This window comes from Oratosquilla oratoria, chromosome 26 (assembly GCF_046742065.1).
Source record: "Oratosquilla oratoria isolate Oo_2021 chromosome 26, ASM4674206v1, whole genome shotgun sequence".
Classification (NCBI taxonomy): Eukaryota; Metazoa; Arthropoda; class Malacostraca; order Stomatopoda; family Squillidae; genus Oratosquilla; species Oratosquilla oratoria.
This window is the reverse complement of record NC_134802.1, coordinates 7,518,903-7,539,468: the sequence shown is the minus strand read 5'-3', so window position 1 is coordinate 7,539,468 and position 20,566 is coordinate 7,518,903. Positions and strand designations below refer to the sequence as shown.

At 38.2% G+C, this 20,566-nt stretch overlaps 1 protein-coding gene across 13 annotated transcripts in view; it reads left to right on the top strand.

The window, feature by feature from the left end:
* LOC143039374 (uncharacterized) overlaps window positions 1-20,566 on the top strand; it is a 1,426,499-nt gene that overhangs the window by 234,603 nt on the left and 1,171,330 nt on the right. For all 13 annotated transcript variants that reach the window (XM_076209287.1, XM_076209284.1, XM_076209291.1 and 10 more), the window contains exon 4: window positions 9,291-10,178. In XM_076209287.1, the coding sequence (XP_076065402.1) occupies window positions 9,291-10,178 (888 nt within the window). The remainder of the gene's footprint in view (window positions 1-9,290; window positions 10,179-20,566) is intronic.

Genomic DNA, 20,566 nt, shown 5'->3' with positions numbered 1-20,566 from the left:
TTCATGACTTTGACCATTTCTAGATCTGTGTATTCTGTATTTCCTTGGCGTAGTTTCACTATTTCCTGTTTATTTTTAAGTTTACCATTCTTATATCATAGGTTCTCTTTTCCTCTCTTCGCACTTTTATACTTACTCATTTCTATAGTTTATATATATTTGCCATTTTCCAGTTTTTTTTTTTTTTTTTTTTTTTTTTTTTTTTTTTTTTTAATCGTTTCTCCATATTTTCCAAGCTCTGTTTCTTCTATCACTGGATCTTCTGTTGAACCAGCATTTAATGTACACTCTTGTTTCTGTCTTGGTACGTGCCTATCCACTCCTTCATTATGATTATCCATCAAGATATCCCATTTCTCTTCCACTTTCTCTTCCATGTAGAATTTTTTTCCAATTTGCATTCTAAAAGAATTTCTTTAATTTTCCAAAGTTTGTTTTGTTGTACATCAATCTTCCTTTCCTATGCTTTTCAGTTCTCTCCATATATATTTCTTCCTTTAGCTCAGTTTCTATAAGTATATGATCACTCCAAGTGGTGTCTTGTATTCAATTTTATCCAGAATTTCAGGTTCCATTGTTAATATTAAATCCAGTCTCGACGGTTCATCATTACTTCTGTATTTGGTGTTTTCACTGACCCACTGTGGTATATTCCATGGTAATGTCTAATAATATATTTCCCCACAAGTCTTCTCCGCCTTTCACTGTCATGTCCTCCCAACAAATTTTTCTGCAGTTAAAGTCCCTTATAATTACCAGGTTACCTCCACCCATTATTATCTCATTTAATGAATGCCTTGTATCTTCTAGCATTTTCACATGCTCGTTCTCTTTCCAAGCGCTCGTTTTTGGGGGCACTCTAAGTTTGCTTGATGTCGCAGAAAATGGAATTATTTAGCAGGATTCCTGAACACTATTTTAGGCACCCAACGTGATATCCCTGTGACATGCCTTGTTGATAACAAGTTCTTGGTTGATAGTTTAAAATCTACTACACTCAGGGGAGACAGAAGTCTGAGAATCAATTTGGCAGTTCTGCGAGACATGATGGATGGAGGGGAAATTGAATTGGTGAAGTGGATAGAAAGCACGAAACAGTTGGCAGACTGCCTAACTAAGAAAGGTGCATCATCGGTATTGCTGAGGAAGGAGATCAGCAAACCAGAAATGATACAATAAGATTGGAAATGTTTTTATATGAAAAAAAAAGAGAGGGGGAATGTGTTAAGATTATAGATAAGTATATACATATTTGTGATATTTGGTGCTCAGATGAGAGGAAGGGAGGGAGGGGTGTGGAGGGTATTTAGGGATGAAATGGGTGGGAGTGTTTTTATGCCTTTCCCTTTTTGGCTACCTCCCTTGGAAGGGGGAAAAAGCCTTGGTATATGTATGTATATACATATTTGTGATATGCATTATGGAGGAAAAAGGGTAATGAAATGAAAATAAATATTGGAGTCAATACGTATCGAGTCATACGAATGTTGATGACACCAAGCGAATCGGTTACAAATCGGAAAATAAGCAAATTGGCAACACTGAAAACGGGAAACGAAGGAGTTATGAATGAGCGAGGATTGGAAGTGGAAAGAGATAGTGTGAACTTGGGACATTATAATGAATTTCAAGAAAAATACAAGACCTGGCCAGGCAGAAGTTTATGAAGAAGCGAGCTAAGGTAAACGTGAATTTACGAAGCGGTAATTGAGCAGATTTGCTAGTAAGTACATATATATATATATATATATATATATATATATATATATATATATATATATATATATATATTTATACCTGGCCAAAAGTATTTAAATTGTGTTTGTAAGTTTTATCTTTTCCTGGATGTGAACTACAATCACTATCATGAAGTAACTTCAATACCTCTTGTTCAGGAGTTTGTGGTATTACCAACTGATTCACTGGGCCCCTAGAAATATCTTTCCCACTTACAACTGTTTTCTATACAAAAGTCCATCAGTCAAATGAAATTCCTCTATCATATACCCTTTTGGTAGTTTTGGAGGATTTCCTCTTGGGTTCATCAAATACTGGGTTACTGATTCCCATGTTTTATCATCTCTCTGTTCCATTATTATCACTCTCATCTAAGGTTACCAGCTCATCTATACTACAAACAAAATTTATCAACCCTGTCTAGAAAGTTCATCTGCTGCAACATTCTTTCTACCTAGAATATATTCAAACCTAACCTCATGACATTAAAGTATAGCAAACCACCTGGGTAGTCTGCCCCTAAGGTTCTTATGCTTAAGGGAGTGTTGCCAGCGATCATTCGAAAAATTCTGGTACATGAGCGAATTTTAGGTAAACATTTCAAAATAATCTCTATGATGGTGGCAACATTCATACAAAATAATACAGCTGTATTTTGTTTCTATTTTTTATACAGCATACATACATATACCAATAGCTTTTTTCCCCCTTATAAGGGTGGTAGCCAATAAAAAACAAAGGCATAAAAAACCACTCCAACCCATTTCATCCCTAATACACTCCACTCCCCTCCCCTCCCCTCCACTTTCCTCCCTCTTATCTTGGCACCTCCGGGATGATGAGTCATCCCTACATCTTGTCTACTGCCCTGTGTCAGAGGCAGTGTCACAAGACACAGCACATCCACAGCAAAGCCGCTTCATTAAATAGGTGACCCCCCCTCTCCGTCCCCTCGTGCAGAAAAGGAGAGGACTGGGAGAAATCCCTTTGGGCTGTGTCAAATTTTTCTCACCCCCATCCCCCACCCATTCCACCTCATGGATCACAACATCATCCATATACAACCATTCTCCATTCACCCCTGTCTTCTGTCCTCTCCTGTCTCTCCTCAACAGATATTCCCCTCTTCCCCAAAGCCCCTTTTACTCCATCCATCCATCTCATCCTAGGTCGCCCCCTCATGTTCAGTCCTTCCACATGTGCCTTCCACACCTCTTTTACTAGTCTTTCTTCACTCATTCTTTCCATGTGTCCAAACCATCCCAATACTCTTTCATCCACCCTATCTCCCAATTCCCCTTCATTCCCCCCCCCATTCTCCTCCTCACCTCATTTCTCACTCTATCTAGCCTAGTAACCCCTATCATACTTCTCAGACACCTCATCTCAAAAACATTCAAACTCCTTCTCTCTTCCTCTCTATGTTCCATGTTTCTGCCCCATACAGTGCTGTTGGCACAATCGCCCCTTCATACAATCTCTTAGCATCCATTCTCAAATTCCTATTCTCATTACACTTTTTAATCCACCAATACATTTACTTGCTCCTCTCAATCTACATTCTACCTCTACCTCCACTCCCTTTCCTGCCACATTTGCACCCAAGTATTTAAAACTATCCACTTTCTCCAATCTCTCTCCCTTAATGCTCACTTCCACTCTTCTGCCACTTTCACCCCTTGTACATCTCGTCACCTTACTTTTACCCACATTTATCTTCAACTTTCTTCTTTCACACACTCTCCCAAACTCTGTCATTAACTTCCTCAATCCTTCTGATCCTGCTACAAGCACAGTGTTGTCCGCAGACAACAACTGGCTTATCTCCCACTTTTCTCCATCTTCTTTAACCATCTCCAATCCCTGACCCACCACCCTTGCATTTACCTCTCGCACCACCCCATCCAGGAATGAATTGAATAGCCAGGGTGACATAACACATCCCTGATGAAGTCCCACCTTTACCTTGAACCACTCTCTCCATTTCTAATCCTGACACACGCTCTACTACTCTCGTAAAAACTCTTGACAGCTCCTAAAAGTTTTCCTCCTATTCCATATATCTGCAAAACCTCCCACAGTGCCTTCCTGTCTACCCTGTTGTAAGCCTTTTCCAGATCCATAAAAGCCCAAAAAACATCCTTACCTATTCCTATAGCTTTCTCTCATCTGTAGTACAGATGAGAGTAAAAGGGAAGAAATAGGTAGAATGTTTATGAGAATAAAGATGGATCTGTTGGCTTTGAGTGAAACTAAGTTGAGAGAGAGGGGCGAGTGTGAGTTTGGGAGTGTAGTTGAGAGGTTCTCAGGAGTGAAGAGAGGGTGAGGGAGAGAAGGGGTGGCTATGCTATTAAGTGAAGAGATAGGTAAACATGTAAGGAGATGTGGCTTTTTGTAACTGCATATGGGCCTGGTAGTGAGAAGAGTGTAGAAGAAAGGGAGGCTTTTTGGATAGATTTAAATGAGTGCATAGAGGGATTAGGGAGAAACATCAATGTAGTAGTATTGGGAGTCCTTAATGCTAGGGTATGAAATGAACCAATAGATGGAGTGTTCGGGAAATGTGGAGTTCCAGTAAAGAATCGTGGTGGAGATGTGCCTAGAGAGTTGATGGTAGCAAATACAGTATTTCAGAAGAAAGTCAAGCATAAGTACACATGGGAGAGGATGGTAGATGAAGGGTGGTAGATAGAGCATTAATGGACTATGTAGTGGTAGATAGGAGTATAATAGGAAGAGTTAAGGATGTACATGTTCTAAGGGGAGAGAGTGGGGGAATATCAGATAATTTTCTGTTGGAAGGTAAGTTGAGAGTGGAGGATAGGCGGAGAAAGAGGAAAAGGACAAAAGGTAGGGAAGTGCTTAGAGTGAACTGCTTAGATGAGAAAGAAAAGGAGAAAGAGTACAAGAAGAAGTTGAGAGAGGAATGGGAGGGAGTGAAGGATAGAGTAGAACTAGGAGTGGAGGAGGAATGAGGATGGTTCAAGGAGGGAGTCACAAGGTGTGCAATGATGATGTGTGGAACAAGAAGGATGGGAGGAAATAGAAGGAAGGGTAGTGAGTGATGGGATGAGGAAACAAAGAAGATTGTAGAAGAGAAAAAGCAAGCTTTCACAGATTGGTTACAAAATAGGATGAGGGAGTCATATAAGAGGTACAAAGAAAAGAGAACTAAGGCAAAAGATAGAGGAGGCAAAGAGGAGAGCAGATGTGAAATGGGGTAAGAGTATGACAGAAAATTTTGAAAGAAAAAAAAAAGTTATACAGCATAAAATAGATAAAATATTGGCAACCTCTGTATATTGAAAAAGTGTCAACATTTCAATAGCTATTTTGATTTTTGCTACAGAATTGTGTTATGGAGATATTTGGCAACTGCTCTCACCAGCATACCCCAGAAAGTGGACAGGGCACCAGTACTGTTGAAAAGGTCAAAGTAAGGTGACGTTGCTCCTGGCACTCTCACTGTACGCAACAATTTTGATTCCTCGCCCTGTATTGTTCCTGTGATCATGGAAAGATGAATAAGAAACAAGAGAATGAAGCAGCAGAATACAGAGAGGGCCTGTGAGTGCCGGAAATAGAAAAAAAAAAAAAAAAAAAAAAAAAAAAGCACAGCTGCACCCAGCATATACTAGCCACGTCCACCTTACACCTCCTCCACCCATGCCACACCACTCACCCTCACCTCACACTTCATCAGCAAAGAAGAGGAAATTAGAGATTTGCTGTACATGGCAACCATCAAACAAATGGTCGCAAAAAATGTTCGTGAAAATTTATATCCCCTGTCCTGTAAAGTTATGTTTTTGTTCTTTCTGTTGTAATATCTTTGGTTGTTGCTTTTGGATTTTTGTCATTTTTGTTTCATTTGAAAGAAAACATCATGCTTTTTATTTTCTACAGCATTTTTGAATTATTAAGAGAAACTAATAAAAAATTAGAGATATTAGTTTGATCAAATGTATTCAATAGTTTTTGTTCCCCAGACTCTAAGCTTTCATTTCATACCAAGCTGAATGATGTGGAAGGATTTTCCATTAAGTAATTAGAGCTTCACTAGAGCTTCACTAGAGCTCACTATAACTTCACTATGCCTTATATATACATGGAAGGAACACAATACTCTGAGGAATTACACGAATGTAAGGGGTAATTATACCTCGGCTCATGAAATACATATTTGAAAATTTAATTTCATCTACTCTATAAATCGATGCAACACTCCCTTGAATAAGTTCTGAATAACTATGATCAGTCTACACTCTGATTGGATATCCCAGTATCATATCTCTAAAACTTTCTAATGCATATGTCACTGGTTAGGTTTCTCTTTCTGATATGGAGTAGTACCACAAGATTGGAAGAATGCTAATATTGTACCAATATATAAGGGAGGAGACAGAAAATCCAACAAATTATAGACCAGTATCCCTGACAAGCACAATTGCTAAAATATGCAAAAGAGTTATTAAAAACAAATGGACTATACACTCAGAAAAGAACAAAATATTAAACCCCAACCAATTTGGATTTAGAAGTGGAAGATCATGTACTCCAAACTTAATATGCTTTTACTCAAGATTGCTAGACATAATACAAAAAAGAGATGGCTGGGCAGATTGTGCCTTCCTGGACCTACAAAAAGCTTTCAACAAAGTACCACACAAAAAACTACTAAGACAAATTGAAGTAATAGGTAGAAAACAAAGGAAATGATTGGAATGGATGGGAGACTTCTTGAAAGGAAGAAAAATGAGAGTGATACTTGGAGAAAAGAACTCAAAATGGGTAGACATGATAAGTGGAGTACCCCAAGGCTCTGTATTGGCTCCGATAATGTTTGCTATTTATATAAATGACATGGATGAAGGAATTAAATGCTACATAAACTTCTTTGCAGATGATGCAAAACTATTGAAGAAAGTGAGTAACGAAGAAGACTGTAAATCTTTCCAGGGAGATCTGGACAAAGTCTGGAACTGGAGTAAAAAGAATGAAGTGAATTTCAACATTAAAAAATGTAGTATAATGGAATTTGGAAAAAGCAAAAATAGAATATCCGGCAAATACAAAATTGGAACAAAAGAAGTTACAAAAGTAAATTCAGAAAGAGACCTAGGAGTGATCATTTCAAATGACATGACACCAGACAAACATGTAAATAAAATAGTTGGAGAAACCTACAACTTAATAAGATCAATAAAAGTGGCCTTTGACTACATGGATGAGGAGATTGTAAAGAAAATCCTAGTTACACTGATATGACCAAAATTGGAGTATGCAATGACACTATGGTCACCCAGTACAAAAAAAAAAAAAAAAAAAAAAAAAAAAAAAAAAAAAAAAAAAATAGAAAGAATTCAAAAAGCACTAACAAAGATGGCACCAACACTCAGTATGCTGACATATGAACAAAGATTAGAAAAACTAAAATGATTAACTCTGGAGGAAAGAAGAGAAAGTGGCAATTTGATATCCATATACAGTCGTACCTCGGTACTCGACCATAATCCGTTCTGAGGTGGTGGTCGAGCACCGATTTGTTCGAACACTGAAACCAATTTTCCCATAAGAAATAATGTTTTCCTCTTTGCCTTCCCCTTATCACTGTCTTTCTTTGGACCCATTATTAAGGGCTAGAGCAACACGAAAAAGTTTAAATCTGGGAAGAAATACTCGAACAAACTGCGTACGTCTTACTCCGCTGGCGGTCTGAGTCGAACTGACGCTTACCCGCTGTTCGAGCTAGTCGAGTACCGAAAATCTGTTCGAGCTAGTCGAGTACCGAAAATCTGTTCGAGGTCCGATGTATTTTCTACTCGAATTTTTTGGTCGAGCACCGATTTGGTCGAGTATAGAGGCGGTCGAGTACCGAGGTACGACTATAGAATTATGAAAGGGATGGAAATCCTTGACAGGGATGATCTACTTAAATGGGACAATAGAAATACAAGGGGACACAAGAAGAAACTTAAGAAGGACAATTACAGAAGAGATCTGAAAAAGAATAGCTTTCCACATAGAGTGATAGATACATGGAATAAATCAAAAGAGAAAACAATGAATGCTAAAACTATACACGACTTTAAGAAAGAACTGGATGTGGAAAGATATAACTGCGGGTCCCTACAAGCATAGCTCTTCTTCCGTAAAATACAACTAGGTAAATACACATACGTATATATATATATATACACAGTCGAACCTCGAAAGCCCGGACCCCGAATGCCCGGACCCTCGTATGACCGGTCGAAATGAACAAAGGGCAGACTTTTCGAACAAAGGGCGGACTTTTCAAGCAAAGTTCCCTATTTGTCCGGTAGGTGGCAGCGATGGCCGTACACGTGTACTCAAACCCGGCCCAGTCAAGCCGCCACCAGGGCTGCCGTTTTGTAGAATTTTGTACCAAAATGTGGTAAAATAGCGGCATGTGGCAACTGCACAAGGACATGAGGAATTTTTTTCTACATATCAGTGGGCTGTTAAAAGCATTCAAAAACTCAAACTTTTGTTTAAAAATCATAGAACTAGTTATCAAATAATAAATAGTACATCAAAATATGACTTTTATTGGTAATTGTGTTACTTATAAAATATTATACCCCAAAAGATACGTTTTTACCGTGTAGAAAAAATTCTACGCTAAAGTTTCAGCTTTGTTTTAGCGATAATAATATAAAGAAAAAATTATATCTTACTGAATATATTAGGGCATGGGGGCCTTATATACATTCAAGAATAAAAAAACTAGAACCAACATTTTGTCAAAGTTTGACAAGTATATCTTGCTATGAAAGTCTGCACACGCCCTAGAAAAATGTATGCCCCGGTATGGCAACACCCATTCTACACGGCAGTGGAGAAAACGCGGCAACCATGGCCGCCACCACTGTCCCGCGTGCATACCTTCCGATATTTACAGTGTATGTAATAAGAAATACAGTACAGTACACTGTATGTACAGTACATTTACATGCCTGTATTACAATTATTACAGAATTATTAGTATTATAGTATTATTATTACAGTATTGTTATTATTACAGTGTTAGAGTATTATTCTTATGTGTTTCTATGCCATATCATACATTACCTATACGTATACCGCTACGAAAATATACGGGTGTTAGGGCAATATTTTCGATGACCGGACCACCCTTCCCCCCAATTAGTCCGGGCTTTCGAGGTTCGACTGTATATATATATATATATATATATATATATATATATACATATATATACTTATATATATTTATATCTATATATATTTATATCTATATATTTATATTTATATATATATTTATATATATATAAATATAGAGAGAGAGACAGACAGACAGACACAGGCTCTCAGTAGTGAGCTTTGATTATTTGAAAGACTTCACTGTCAAATTGATTTGTTCCAAGATACATACATATATATATATATATATATATATATATATATATATATATATATATATATATACTGTATATATACAAATATATATATACATACATGTACATTTCTTCTTCATCTTCACTTATTATATGTATATTTTTTGTCCTCAGGTGTCCCATTTGCCCATTATGACAATCATCGATGGACTTCATTCTGTAAGCATAATTCCTACATATTTAGATGCTGTGATGGTGAAGAAAGAATTTTTGGAGAAGATACACTTGAAATGCGGTATAACAGAAAAGTAGGTGATATTGGAAATATTTCAAAAGATGCCACAAGGATTATTTATAAGTTCAAGCCACCTGAACCATTTTTGATAGTGCACTATCTAAGAGAGATGCCCAGTGAGGTTGAGGAATTAGTTTCAAGGCAAGAAAATTATCATCTTGAAACTGCAATAACAGATGATGCTAGAATTAATGAAAAAGAAGAAATAAAGTTGTTTGGCAGGAAAGGAAGACAAAGGAAGCCAAATTCTAAATATACAGGATTGTATGAAATTGATCTAAGTGTTTCACTTCCAAAGTCATCACTCACCCATGGAGACATAGAACAATGTAGTGACCAAGATTTTGATGTAATGGATGAAAGTGAATGGGAATATGATGATATTGAGTTTCTGCCTGAGAAGGTGGTGAAGGCAGGCAGCACCTCTTCTGCATTGCACCCACAAATGAGTCGCAAAAGTATGAGGCAAAAGGGCTTGGTTGTTGGGAGGGGCAGTCAAAATAGTGGATTTAGGAGAGCAACCAAGTGGATGGAGAGTAGTAAAGGACATGTTAAGAAAACTGTTTTATTTAGGATGTGTGGGGAGGAACATCAAGAGTCCAGGAAGGGGCTCAAGAGATGTGCTGTGGAAGAGGAAAATATTGATAGAAACCTTATTAAAAAGAAGAAATGCAGCCTATGTTTGGAATCTCAGGAAAATGAAGAACCAGTTCCTCTACTTCTAGGACCATCAGTGCTAAAGAACAAGATTATTGAAGATCTATTTGGTAAGAGTAATGTATTTTTTATTATTACTTTTTTCCTCAGGTTCTCAACATTTGGCACATGTTTCCCCTTCTCTACATTCATATCTGAACTTTTTCACAATTTTCATTTTTGTCAATAGATGATGATGGGACCAGTGATGGTTACCTGCATGTGGTGGTCCTGCAAGATGGACACTGAAGCTGCTCATTTTCAAAACCTATCAAACCCCTATCAATCAAGCAGAGAAGAAAAGGTAAAAGGTGCAGATGGAGAGATGATAATGTAAGAGAAGGCAGTAAGAGGAAGATGGGCTTAGTATTTTAGGGAGTTGCTAAATGTAAAGGAGGATAGGGAGGGAAACTATCATCAGAGATGCTATTGAACATCATTTAAAAAGTAACTGTTTGATAAATGATAGCCAGCATGGATTCCGACAAACATTCTTGCATGACTAACTTACTCAAATTCTACAACACGATTATTTTAGGGAGTTGCTAAATGTAAAGGGGGATAGGGAGGGAAACTATCATCAGAGATGCTATTGAACGTCATTTAAAAGGTAACTGATAAATGATAGCCAGCATGGATTCCGACGGAAACGTTCTTGCATGACTAACTTACTCGAATTCTACAACACAGTTATCTCAAATTATGACAAAAGAAACAATATAGATTTAATATATCTTTTGCAAAAGGTTTTGATACCAGACCCCACGAAAGAATACTTTCTAAATTAGCTTCACACGTAGTAAGTGGTAGCAAGTTAAGTTGGACTAGAAATTGGTTGAATGATCAAAAACAGAGTTGTTTTAAATGGCAAAACTTCTAGATGGAAAAATGTTTATGAGTTCTTTGGCCACTTCTATTCATAGTATATATAAATGATATAGACCATGGACTGAAATCTATTGTCTCCAAATTTGCTGATGATACAAAACTACGGAATGGCAAATGATTACTTAAATCAATTAGATATTCAAGAAGATTTAGATAAATTACAGCAATGGTCTGAAAAATGGCTAATGAAATATAACACAAGTAAATTCAAGGTTATGCACATAGGTAAAAATAGCAGTAAGTACAATTACAAGTTATTTGGAAATTTGTTAACAAAAGTGGATAGTGAAAAGGATCTCTGGGTAATTATCAGTAATGATATCAAATAATCTAAACAGTGTATTTCAGCCTCTTAGAAAGCAAACAAGATTCTAGGACAGATTGCACAATATTTTGACTTCAAAAGTTCATCTCTGATTAACAAGGTATATAAGTCATTAGTTCGTCCATATTTGGAATATGCTGTTTCTGTATGGTCACCAAATCTCATTAAAGACATTGACAGATTGGAAAAAGTACAATGGCGAGCCACAAAACGGATTCCAAATATAAAAAATAAATCATACAAAAATCGACTAAAACATATGAATCTGTTTTCCCTAAAAAAATGTAGACTCAGTGGTCACTTGATACAGGTTTTTAAGATTTTAAAGGGAATTGACAATATTGAAAATGACAAAATTTTCACACTGAGAATCTGACAAGAAATAATGGTCTTAAACTGTCAGGAAACAGGTTTAGCCTGTTAAGCATCACCCTCCGCGACCATTGGCACTTTGGCACCGTCACCCTCTTTCAACTTAAGGACATTTTTTTTTCTTCTTCTATTACTCATTTCCTAAGAGCTTGTTTGCTTTTGTTTTATCAATTTTGTATTTTTCAAACAATTCATTTTTCCATTTTAACATAAATATACATATTTAGTCAATGTTGGAATAATGAACAAATTAGGGAAAAGAAAAAATAACTTGATTTCTTTTTATTTAAAAAATGTTAAATTCAATGACAAGAAAATGGAGAAAACAACACACACACAGCTTTCCCCACAGAGTGATAGACATCTGGAACAAGTTGGACGAAAAAGTGGTGTTTGCAATAACAGTTTAGATAAAATGAGATATGAAGACAGGACACCATGAGCACAGCTCCACTTCCCGTAAAATATAACTAGGTAAATAAACACACACATACATTGGATTCACGGCAAAGATTGAAACTCCGGAAAAGAAGTGCAATTTTTGTGGATCTCAACGATGAGGGAGTACCTTTGTTGTATTAATAGGGAAGGGGAAAGCACATGGTGTAGTGGGAAGGTGAAGAAAAAGGAGAAAGAGGATTACTGAGGAAAATGGAAGGAAATAAAGAAGGGGACGAACGGGCCCTGGATAATAGGAGGGGTGTAAACAAACGGGGGGCAGAACACACAGACAAGAAACAAGGAAGCAGAGGTGTCAAAAGCAGAAATATAGATAAGAATAGCTCAATAGAAAGAGAAGATAACTGCTTTTATGGATTTAATGAGGGAGGAGGTGACAACCTCCCCTTGACTAGTAAACCTAGAGGAGAAACTAAAAAAAATGAATAAAGAATGAGAGGTTAGGTTTAACCAATTAAAGATAGTTACCCAAAGAGTTGATAAACTGAAAGAACTAAAGAAGGAGAATCAAAACCTAACTAAAGAAATAGAAGAATTAAAAAGACAGTTAAAAGAAGTAAAAGATGAGAATGAGGAATTAAAGAAGAATAATAGAATAAAGAGTCCATAGCAAAAGAAGCACAGGGTTGGAGGAAAGTCCAAGAGAACAACAAAATTGTATTTACAGATATAGTGAAACAACAGATGAAAGGACAAACTAAGGACACAGATATTAAAGTGATGAGAGAGAAGGAGAATATAGTAAAAGACATAGTGGATAAAAGAAATGTATAATTAAATTAGGGATGGAAGAGAAGTATAATCCAAATAGAACCACAAGAGTAAAAGAAAAAGGTAAACAAGATATTAGAAGTAGTTCAAGAGGATTGACAAGAAACAGGGAAAGAAATTGAAGAAATATATAGACTAGGGAAATATAATACAGATAAGACCAGACCAATTAAGATCAAATTCAGGTCACAAACGACAGCAGAGAATATCTTAGCAAAAACAGGAAAACTACAAAGGATTACAAAGGTGGAGCATGCCGACAGGAGACCTTTTGATCCATAACTAGGTCGGATGCGAAAAAAATCAATAATAAAATGAATAAAAACTATGATGTAAATAACAAATAAAATACATAAATAAATGCATAGGTATAGTTAAATAATAAACAAACAGGTAAATAATAAATAATAATAAATTGACATATAACTAATAATAAATGAAAATCCGACAGACAAATGATAACAAAACAAAAACAAATAATATAAAATAAATTATAATCATTACAGCATCTTGCTTAGGTGTTTATCTAAATGATTCTTAAAGCTTCGAACTGAACTACATTGTACTACCTGTGCAGGAAGTTTATTCCATTCATTTACTACACGGTTGGCAAAGTTGTTTCTACCTACTTCCAAATTGAATCTATTTCCGGACAGTTTGAGACCATTGTTTCTCGTCTGATTCTCATTCAATGTAAAAATTTGGTCACTTTTGATGTTGTCAATTCCCTTTAGAATTTTAAAGACCTGTATCAAGTCACCTCCGAGTCTACGCTTTTTTAGGGAAAACAGATTCATATGTTTTAGTCGATTTTCGTATGATTTATTTTTTATATTTGGAATCAGTTTTGTGGCTCGCCGTTGTACTTTTTCCAGTCTGTCAATGTCTATGAGATTCGGTGACCATACGGAAACAGCATATTCCAAATGTGGACGAACTAACGATTTATATAGCTTGTTAATGAGTGATGGACTTTTGAAATCAAAAGATCGCGCAATCAGTCCTAGAATCTTATTTGCTTTCTCAGAGGCTGAAATACACTGCTTGGATGATTTGAGGTCGTTACTGATAATTACGCCGAGATCTTTTTCACTATCCACTTTTGTTAACGAATTTCCAAATAACTTGTAATCGTACTTACTGTTATTTTTACCTATGTGCATTACCTTGCATTTACTTGTGTTAAATTTCATTAGCCACTTTCCAGACCATTGCTGTAATTGATCTAAATCTTCTTGAATATCTAATTGGTTTGAGTGATCATTTGCCACTCCGCACAGTTTTGTATCATCAGCAGACAGTGATCAATATAAACAGGTATGGATAAAAAGAGAAATTAATAAAGAGGAAAGAGAGGATGAGAAAAAAAGGCTAGAAGCTAAGGGAAAAAACGAGAAAAGAACATAGTCAGAAAAAGAGAAATTCTATTGGAGAGTAGTGGATATGAAAGTGAGGAAATGATTCATAGCAGAGAAAAACAGAAAGGATAACACGATGGAAGTAGCAGAAAATGATTCATAGCAGAGAAAAACAGAAAGGTAACACAATGGAAGTAGCAGAAAATAAAAAATGTCTTACACAAACATAGATGGTTTAATAACAGGCTTGAACGAACTGAATGATTACCTGAAGGAAAAAGAACCGGACATAATGGGAATTGTAGAGACAAAATTGAAAGGTCCACTACCACACAACAGTGTAGGACATGGTGCATATAATTTTTGGATTAGAAAGAGGTAAAACAAAGGGGTGGAGTTATGTTCCTGACTAAGAAGGATATAAATGTGAGGAATGTCAGATATGGAAAGAATAGAGTAGAGATGATTATGATGGAAGCGGAGGACAGGGATGGGAAAAGCAGGAAGTTTGTAGTAAATTATGTGCCTCCTAAAATGGCCTTGTGGGAGGAGAGCCCAAAAATATGTTAGAAGACACAAGGATAACACTAAGATACTGGAAGATGGAGGAATAGTTTAATGGGTGACTTTAATTGTAAAGAAATCTGCTGGGAAGAGATGACAGTAAAGGGTGGAGACGACCTATGTGGAAATATATTACTTGATATGATTATAGAACATACAATGACGCAATGGATACAAGAGAATACTAGGTATAGAAATGAGGAACCATCGAGACTGGACCTAATAATTACATCAGAACCAAAAATAGTGGACAAGATTGAATATAAGACACCAATAAGTAAAAGTGACCACATATTAGTTGAACTGGAACTAAATGAGGAAAAATACATGAAAAAAACGAACAATATAGAAAGGGAAGATTGATGTACAGTGGCCGCGAAAAGTTTGGGCGCAAAATTATAGGAGCCCCAACTTTCCCCTAAACTCAAAACATGCGAAAAATACAACTTTCCACCCAAACTTTTCGCTATTTTTCAATGCTAGCGTTTGTACCCGTATTTAGCCGAGACAATACACACTATTTGGCAACTCTGTTTAGGTGCACTCGATGTCACATGGAGTCACTTTCTAAACATCTCTCACGGAGAGTAGTCTTTTTTTTGCGGTGGTCTCTGTTTTTGTGCCTTGATATCTCCGTAATGGGAAGTGGTAAAGAGCTGGAAAGAGACACAGTTGTTACAATCATAACCCTCTATAAGGAGGGTTATAAGTGTAAAAATATTGCTACTCGTGTGGGAATTGGAGTGCGTCAAGTCAAAAGTGGACCAAGAAATTTCGAGACGAAGGAAGTGACATCATTCCTACTCAAAAGCATCGCTCTGGTCGGCCAAGGAAGATATCAAATCGTACTTCTATGGTTCTAACTGCCTCATTATAACCGTAGGAGGCAGTTAGAACCGTAGAAGTACGATTTGATATAAACTGTAGAAGGAATACAGGGAAACTACTGAAGTGGATGGGAGACTTCTTACATGAAAGAAAAATGAGAGTGGTGATAAGAGACAAACACTCTAATTGGGATGAAGTGATAAGTGGTGTTTCACAAGGAACAGTTCGGGCCCCAGTAATGTTTACTATGCTGCCCCCCAACCCCTTGTTACTGTCCTGTACAATTTCTCTGAATATTAATTTCCTTTTTTGCCTACCTTACCTGTGGTGGGGGAAAAGAATACTGCCACCAAGTATTTCCACTTGGATCGTAAGAGGCGAGAAGAAAGGGATGGGGATTGGGACTAGGCATCCTTCTCCTTGTAGCCCCACAGGGGACATTCCTAAAAAAAAAGTAAAGGCATAAGAGGGTCTGGGAGTTTTCCGACCAGCACCCTAAGGTGCGTGGATGTGGTACAGATGAGAGTAAAAGGGAAGAGATAGGTAGTATGTTTGTGAGAAGAAAGATGGATGTGTTGGCTTTGAGTGAAACTAAGTTGAAAGGGAAGGGCGAGTGTAAGTGGGAGGTTATCAGGAGTGAAGAGAGGGTGAGGGAGGGAGGGGGTGGCTATACTAGTAAGTGAAGAGATAGGTAAACGTGTAGTGGAGTGGAAGGAGGTTTCCTCAAGGATAATGTGGATGAAAGTGAAACTGGGAAAGGAGATGTGGGTTTTTGTAAGTGGATATGGGCCTGGCAGTGAGAAGAATGTAGAAGAAAGGGAGGCTTTTTTAATAGATTTAAATGAGTGCATAGAGGATTTAGGGAGAAATGTTAATGTAATAGTACTGGGAGACCTTAATACTAGGGTAGGAAATGATCCAATTGATGGAGTGGTTGGGAAATGTGGAGTTCCAGGAAAGAATTGTAGTGGAGAGTTGATGGTGGAAGTGTGTCTAGAGAGTTGATGATAGCAAATACAGTGTTTCGGAAGAAAGTCAAGCATAAGTACACATGGGAGAGGGTGGTGGATGGAAGGGTGGTAGATAGAGCGTTAATGGACTATGTAGTGGTAAATAGGATTATGATAGTAAGAGTTAAGGCTGTACATGTGCTAAGGGGAGAGGGTGGGGGAATATCGGATCATTTTTTGGTGGAAGGTGAGTTGAGAGTGGAGGATAGATGGAGAAAGAGGAAAGGGACAAAAGGTAGGGAGGTGCTTAGAGTGAACTCTTTAAATGAAAAGAAAAAAGAGAAGGAGTACAAGAAGAAGCTGAAGGAGGAGTGTGAGGGAGTGAAGGATAGAGTGGAGGAAAAATGGGGATGATTCAAGGAGGGAGTTACAAAGTGTGCAAAGATGGTGTGTGGAACAAGAAGGACAGGAGGAAATAGAAGGAAGAGTAGTGAATGGTGGGATAAGGAAACAAAGAAGGCTGTAGAAGAGAAGAAGCGAGCTTTCACAGATTGGTTGCAAAATAGGATGAGGGAGTCATATAAGAGGTACAAAGAAAAGAAAAGAGAAGTAAAGCAAAAGGTAAAGGAAGCAAATAGGAGAGTTGATGTGAAATGGAGTAAGAGTATGACAGAAAATTTTGAAAGTAATAAAAAGATGGAGAGATGATAATGGAAGAGAAGGCAGTAAGGGGAAGATGGGGAGAATATTTTAGGGAGTTGCTAAATGTATAGGAGGATAGGGAGAGAAAGATAGCTGCAATGGGAAATGCTAAGAAAATCACCGTGATGAGTGAGGAAAATGGAGGAGAAATAAGGAAGGATGAAGTGAAGGCAGTTGTTAAGATGATGAAAACAGGTAAGGCACCTGGTCTGGATGGATGCCATGCAGAATGTCTAAAAAAAGGGGGTACAGTGATGGTGGACTGTCTGGTGAGGTTATTTAATGTTTGCTGGAGAGAGGGTAGAGTGCCGGAGGACTGGAAGAGTGCATGTATAGTTCCACTTTACAAGGGAAAGGGGGACAAGTGTGAATGTAGTAGTTTCAGAGGGATTAGCTTGTTAAGTGTAGTTGGGAAGGCTTATGGGAGGATCTTGATTGAGAGGATTAGGAGAGGAACAGTGTGGGTTTAGGACAGGTAGAGGTTGTGTAGATCAGATTTTTGTGGTAAGACAGATATGTGAGAAAGCTATAGGAAAGGGGAAGGATGTTTTTTGGGCTTTTATGGATCTGGAAAAGGCCTTACAACAGGGTAGACAGAAAGGCACTGTGGGAGGTTTTGTGGATATACGGGATAGGAGGAAAGCTTCTAGGAGCTGTCAAGAGTTTTTATGGGGGTAGTAGAGCTTGTGTTAGGATTAGAAATGAAGAGAGTGAGTGGTTCGAGGTAAAGGTGGGACTTCGTCAAGGATGAGTTATGCTGCCCTGGCTGTTCAACTTATACATGGATGGGATGGTGCGAGAGGTAAATGCAAGGGTAGTGGGTCAGGGATTGGAGATGGTTAAAGAAAATGGAGAAAAGTGGGAGGTGAGCCAGCTGTTGTTTGCAGACGACACTGCGCTTGTGGTAGGATCGGAGGAGAGATTGAGGAAGTTGATGACAGAGTTTGGGAGAGTGTGATAGAAGAAAGCTGAAGATAAATGTGGGTAAAAGTAAGGCGATGAGATGTACTAGGGGTGAAAATGGCAGTAGACTGGAAGTGAGCATTAAGGTAGAGTGACTGGAAGAAGTGGATAGTTTTAGATACTTGGGTGCAAATGTGGCAGGAAAAGGTGGAGTGAAGGTGGAGGTAGAATGTAGATTGAGAGAATCGAGTAAATGCCTTGGTGGATTAAAAAGTGTAATGAGGAATAGACATTTGGGAATGGATGCTAAGAGGAGACTGTATGAAGGAGTGATTGTGCCAACAGCACTGTATGGGGGCAGAAACATGGAACATAAGAGAAAAGGAGTTTGAATGTGTTTGAGATGAGATGTCTGAGAAGTATGATGGGGGTTACTAGGCTAGATAGAGTGAGAAATGAGGTGAGGAGGAGAACAGGGGGAAAGGGAGTTGGGAGATAGGGTTGATGAAAGAGTATTAGGATGGTTTGGACACATGGATAGAATGAGTGAAGAAAGACTACTAAAAGAGGTATGGAAGGCAGATGTGGAGGGTGTGAATATGAGGGGACGTCCTAGGATGAGGTGGATGAATGGGGTGAAGGGGGCTTTGGGGAAGAGGGGAATGTCTGTTGAGGAAGGATGGGAGAGGACAGAAGACAGGGGTGAATGGAGAATGGTTGTATATGGATGATGTTGTGATGCATGAGGTGGAATGGGGGGGGGATGGGGGGGGGTAGTATGTGAGAGGAAAATTTGATGCAGCCCGAAGGGATTTCTCCCTGTCTTCTCCTTTTATGCATGGGTGGACGGAGAGGGGGGTTGCTGATTTAATGAAGCAGCCTTGCTGTGGATGTGCTGTGTCTTGCGACACTGCATCTGACCCAGGGCAGTGGACAAGGTGCAGGTATGACCCGTCATCCAGGAGGTGCTAAGATATGAGGGAGGGTGGAGGGGTGTGGACTATATTCAGGGATGGAATGGGTGGGAATGATTTTATGCCTTTTCCTTTTTGGCTACCTCCCTCGTAAGGGGGAAAAGCCTTGGTGTATGTATGTGTATATTAATGATATGGATAAAGGAATTGAAAATTATATGAGCTTCTTTGCAGACGATGCAAAATTGTTGAAAAAGTGAACACTGAAGAAGATTGTGAGTTGCTACAGAGTGATCTCAATAAAGTATGGGAATGGAGTAGGAAGTGGGAGATGGAATTCAATATTAAGAAGTGTAGTATAATGGAATTTGGAAGAAGCAAAAAAAGAATAGTGGGATCATATAAATTGGGAGAAGAAGAAATTAACCCCACCGACGGCTCAATACCTTGTTGTGGTGGTGGGGCTCAAGTGTTGCAGTGACGAGCTGGGTGATGGCGGTGGGATGGTGTACATCCTGGCAGGTCTAACCATACTGCCAAGGCCAGGTCTGAGCTTCCAGACCAAAACTGAACCACTATTTACCCTCCTGCTCATTATATTTCATCTCTCCTTGGGCTATCAGGAACATCGGTGATGACTATTGCAGGAAATATGATAAAGTTTTGAATAACGATTGGAATTGACACCATCACCCTCTGGCAGATCCCATTGGGTGCAGACACTGTCTATTAAGAGTCGGTCTCAATTGATCCAGTTATAAACCCCTTATATTTGTGGGTAATGGGGGGTGCCAGGCAATGGAGAGAACAGTGAGAGGGGTTTTTACCCCCCACTGACCAGTGAGTGCCCGCCTTAAGAGAGGCAGCCCCTCTTCCATAGAAGACTGGTCCCTGCTAAAGCCCCTTCCCATATTGAGCACAGATGCATTGATAAGGATGGAGACATCAATTTGCAAGGCTTTTGCTAATAAGAAACACCATATCTCGGTCTATAATCCCACATGAAGTAATGCATACCCTATTTGCTGATGACTTGTCCATCTCTTTTGCAGCTTCACAAATGGTAATTGCTGAAGGAACAATACAATTAATTATTAATAGAATAGCAGATTGGGCTTCAAAACATGGACTCAAGTTCTCAGCTTCAAAAACGGTAGTGATGCATTTTTGCCGAATAAGAGGTCTGCATCCTGATCCTGACTTATATTTATATGGACAAAGAATATCTTGCAAAGATGAAACACGGTTCTTAGGACTGATTCTTGATAACATTAACTTGGATCCCACACATTAAGAATCTAAAAGTAAAATGCTCACAAGCTCTTAATTTAATAAAAGTACTCTCACACAGTGTAATGAGGAATAGACATTTGGGAATGGATGCTAAGAGGAGACTGTATGAATGAGTGATTGTGCCAACAGCAC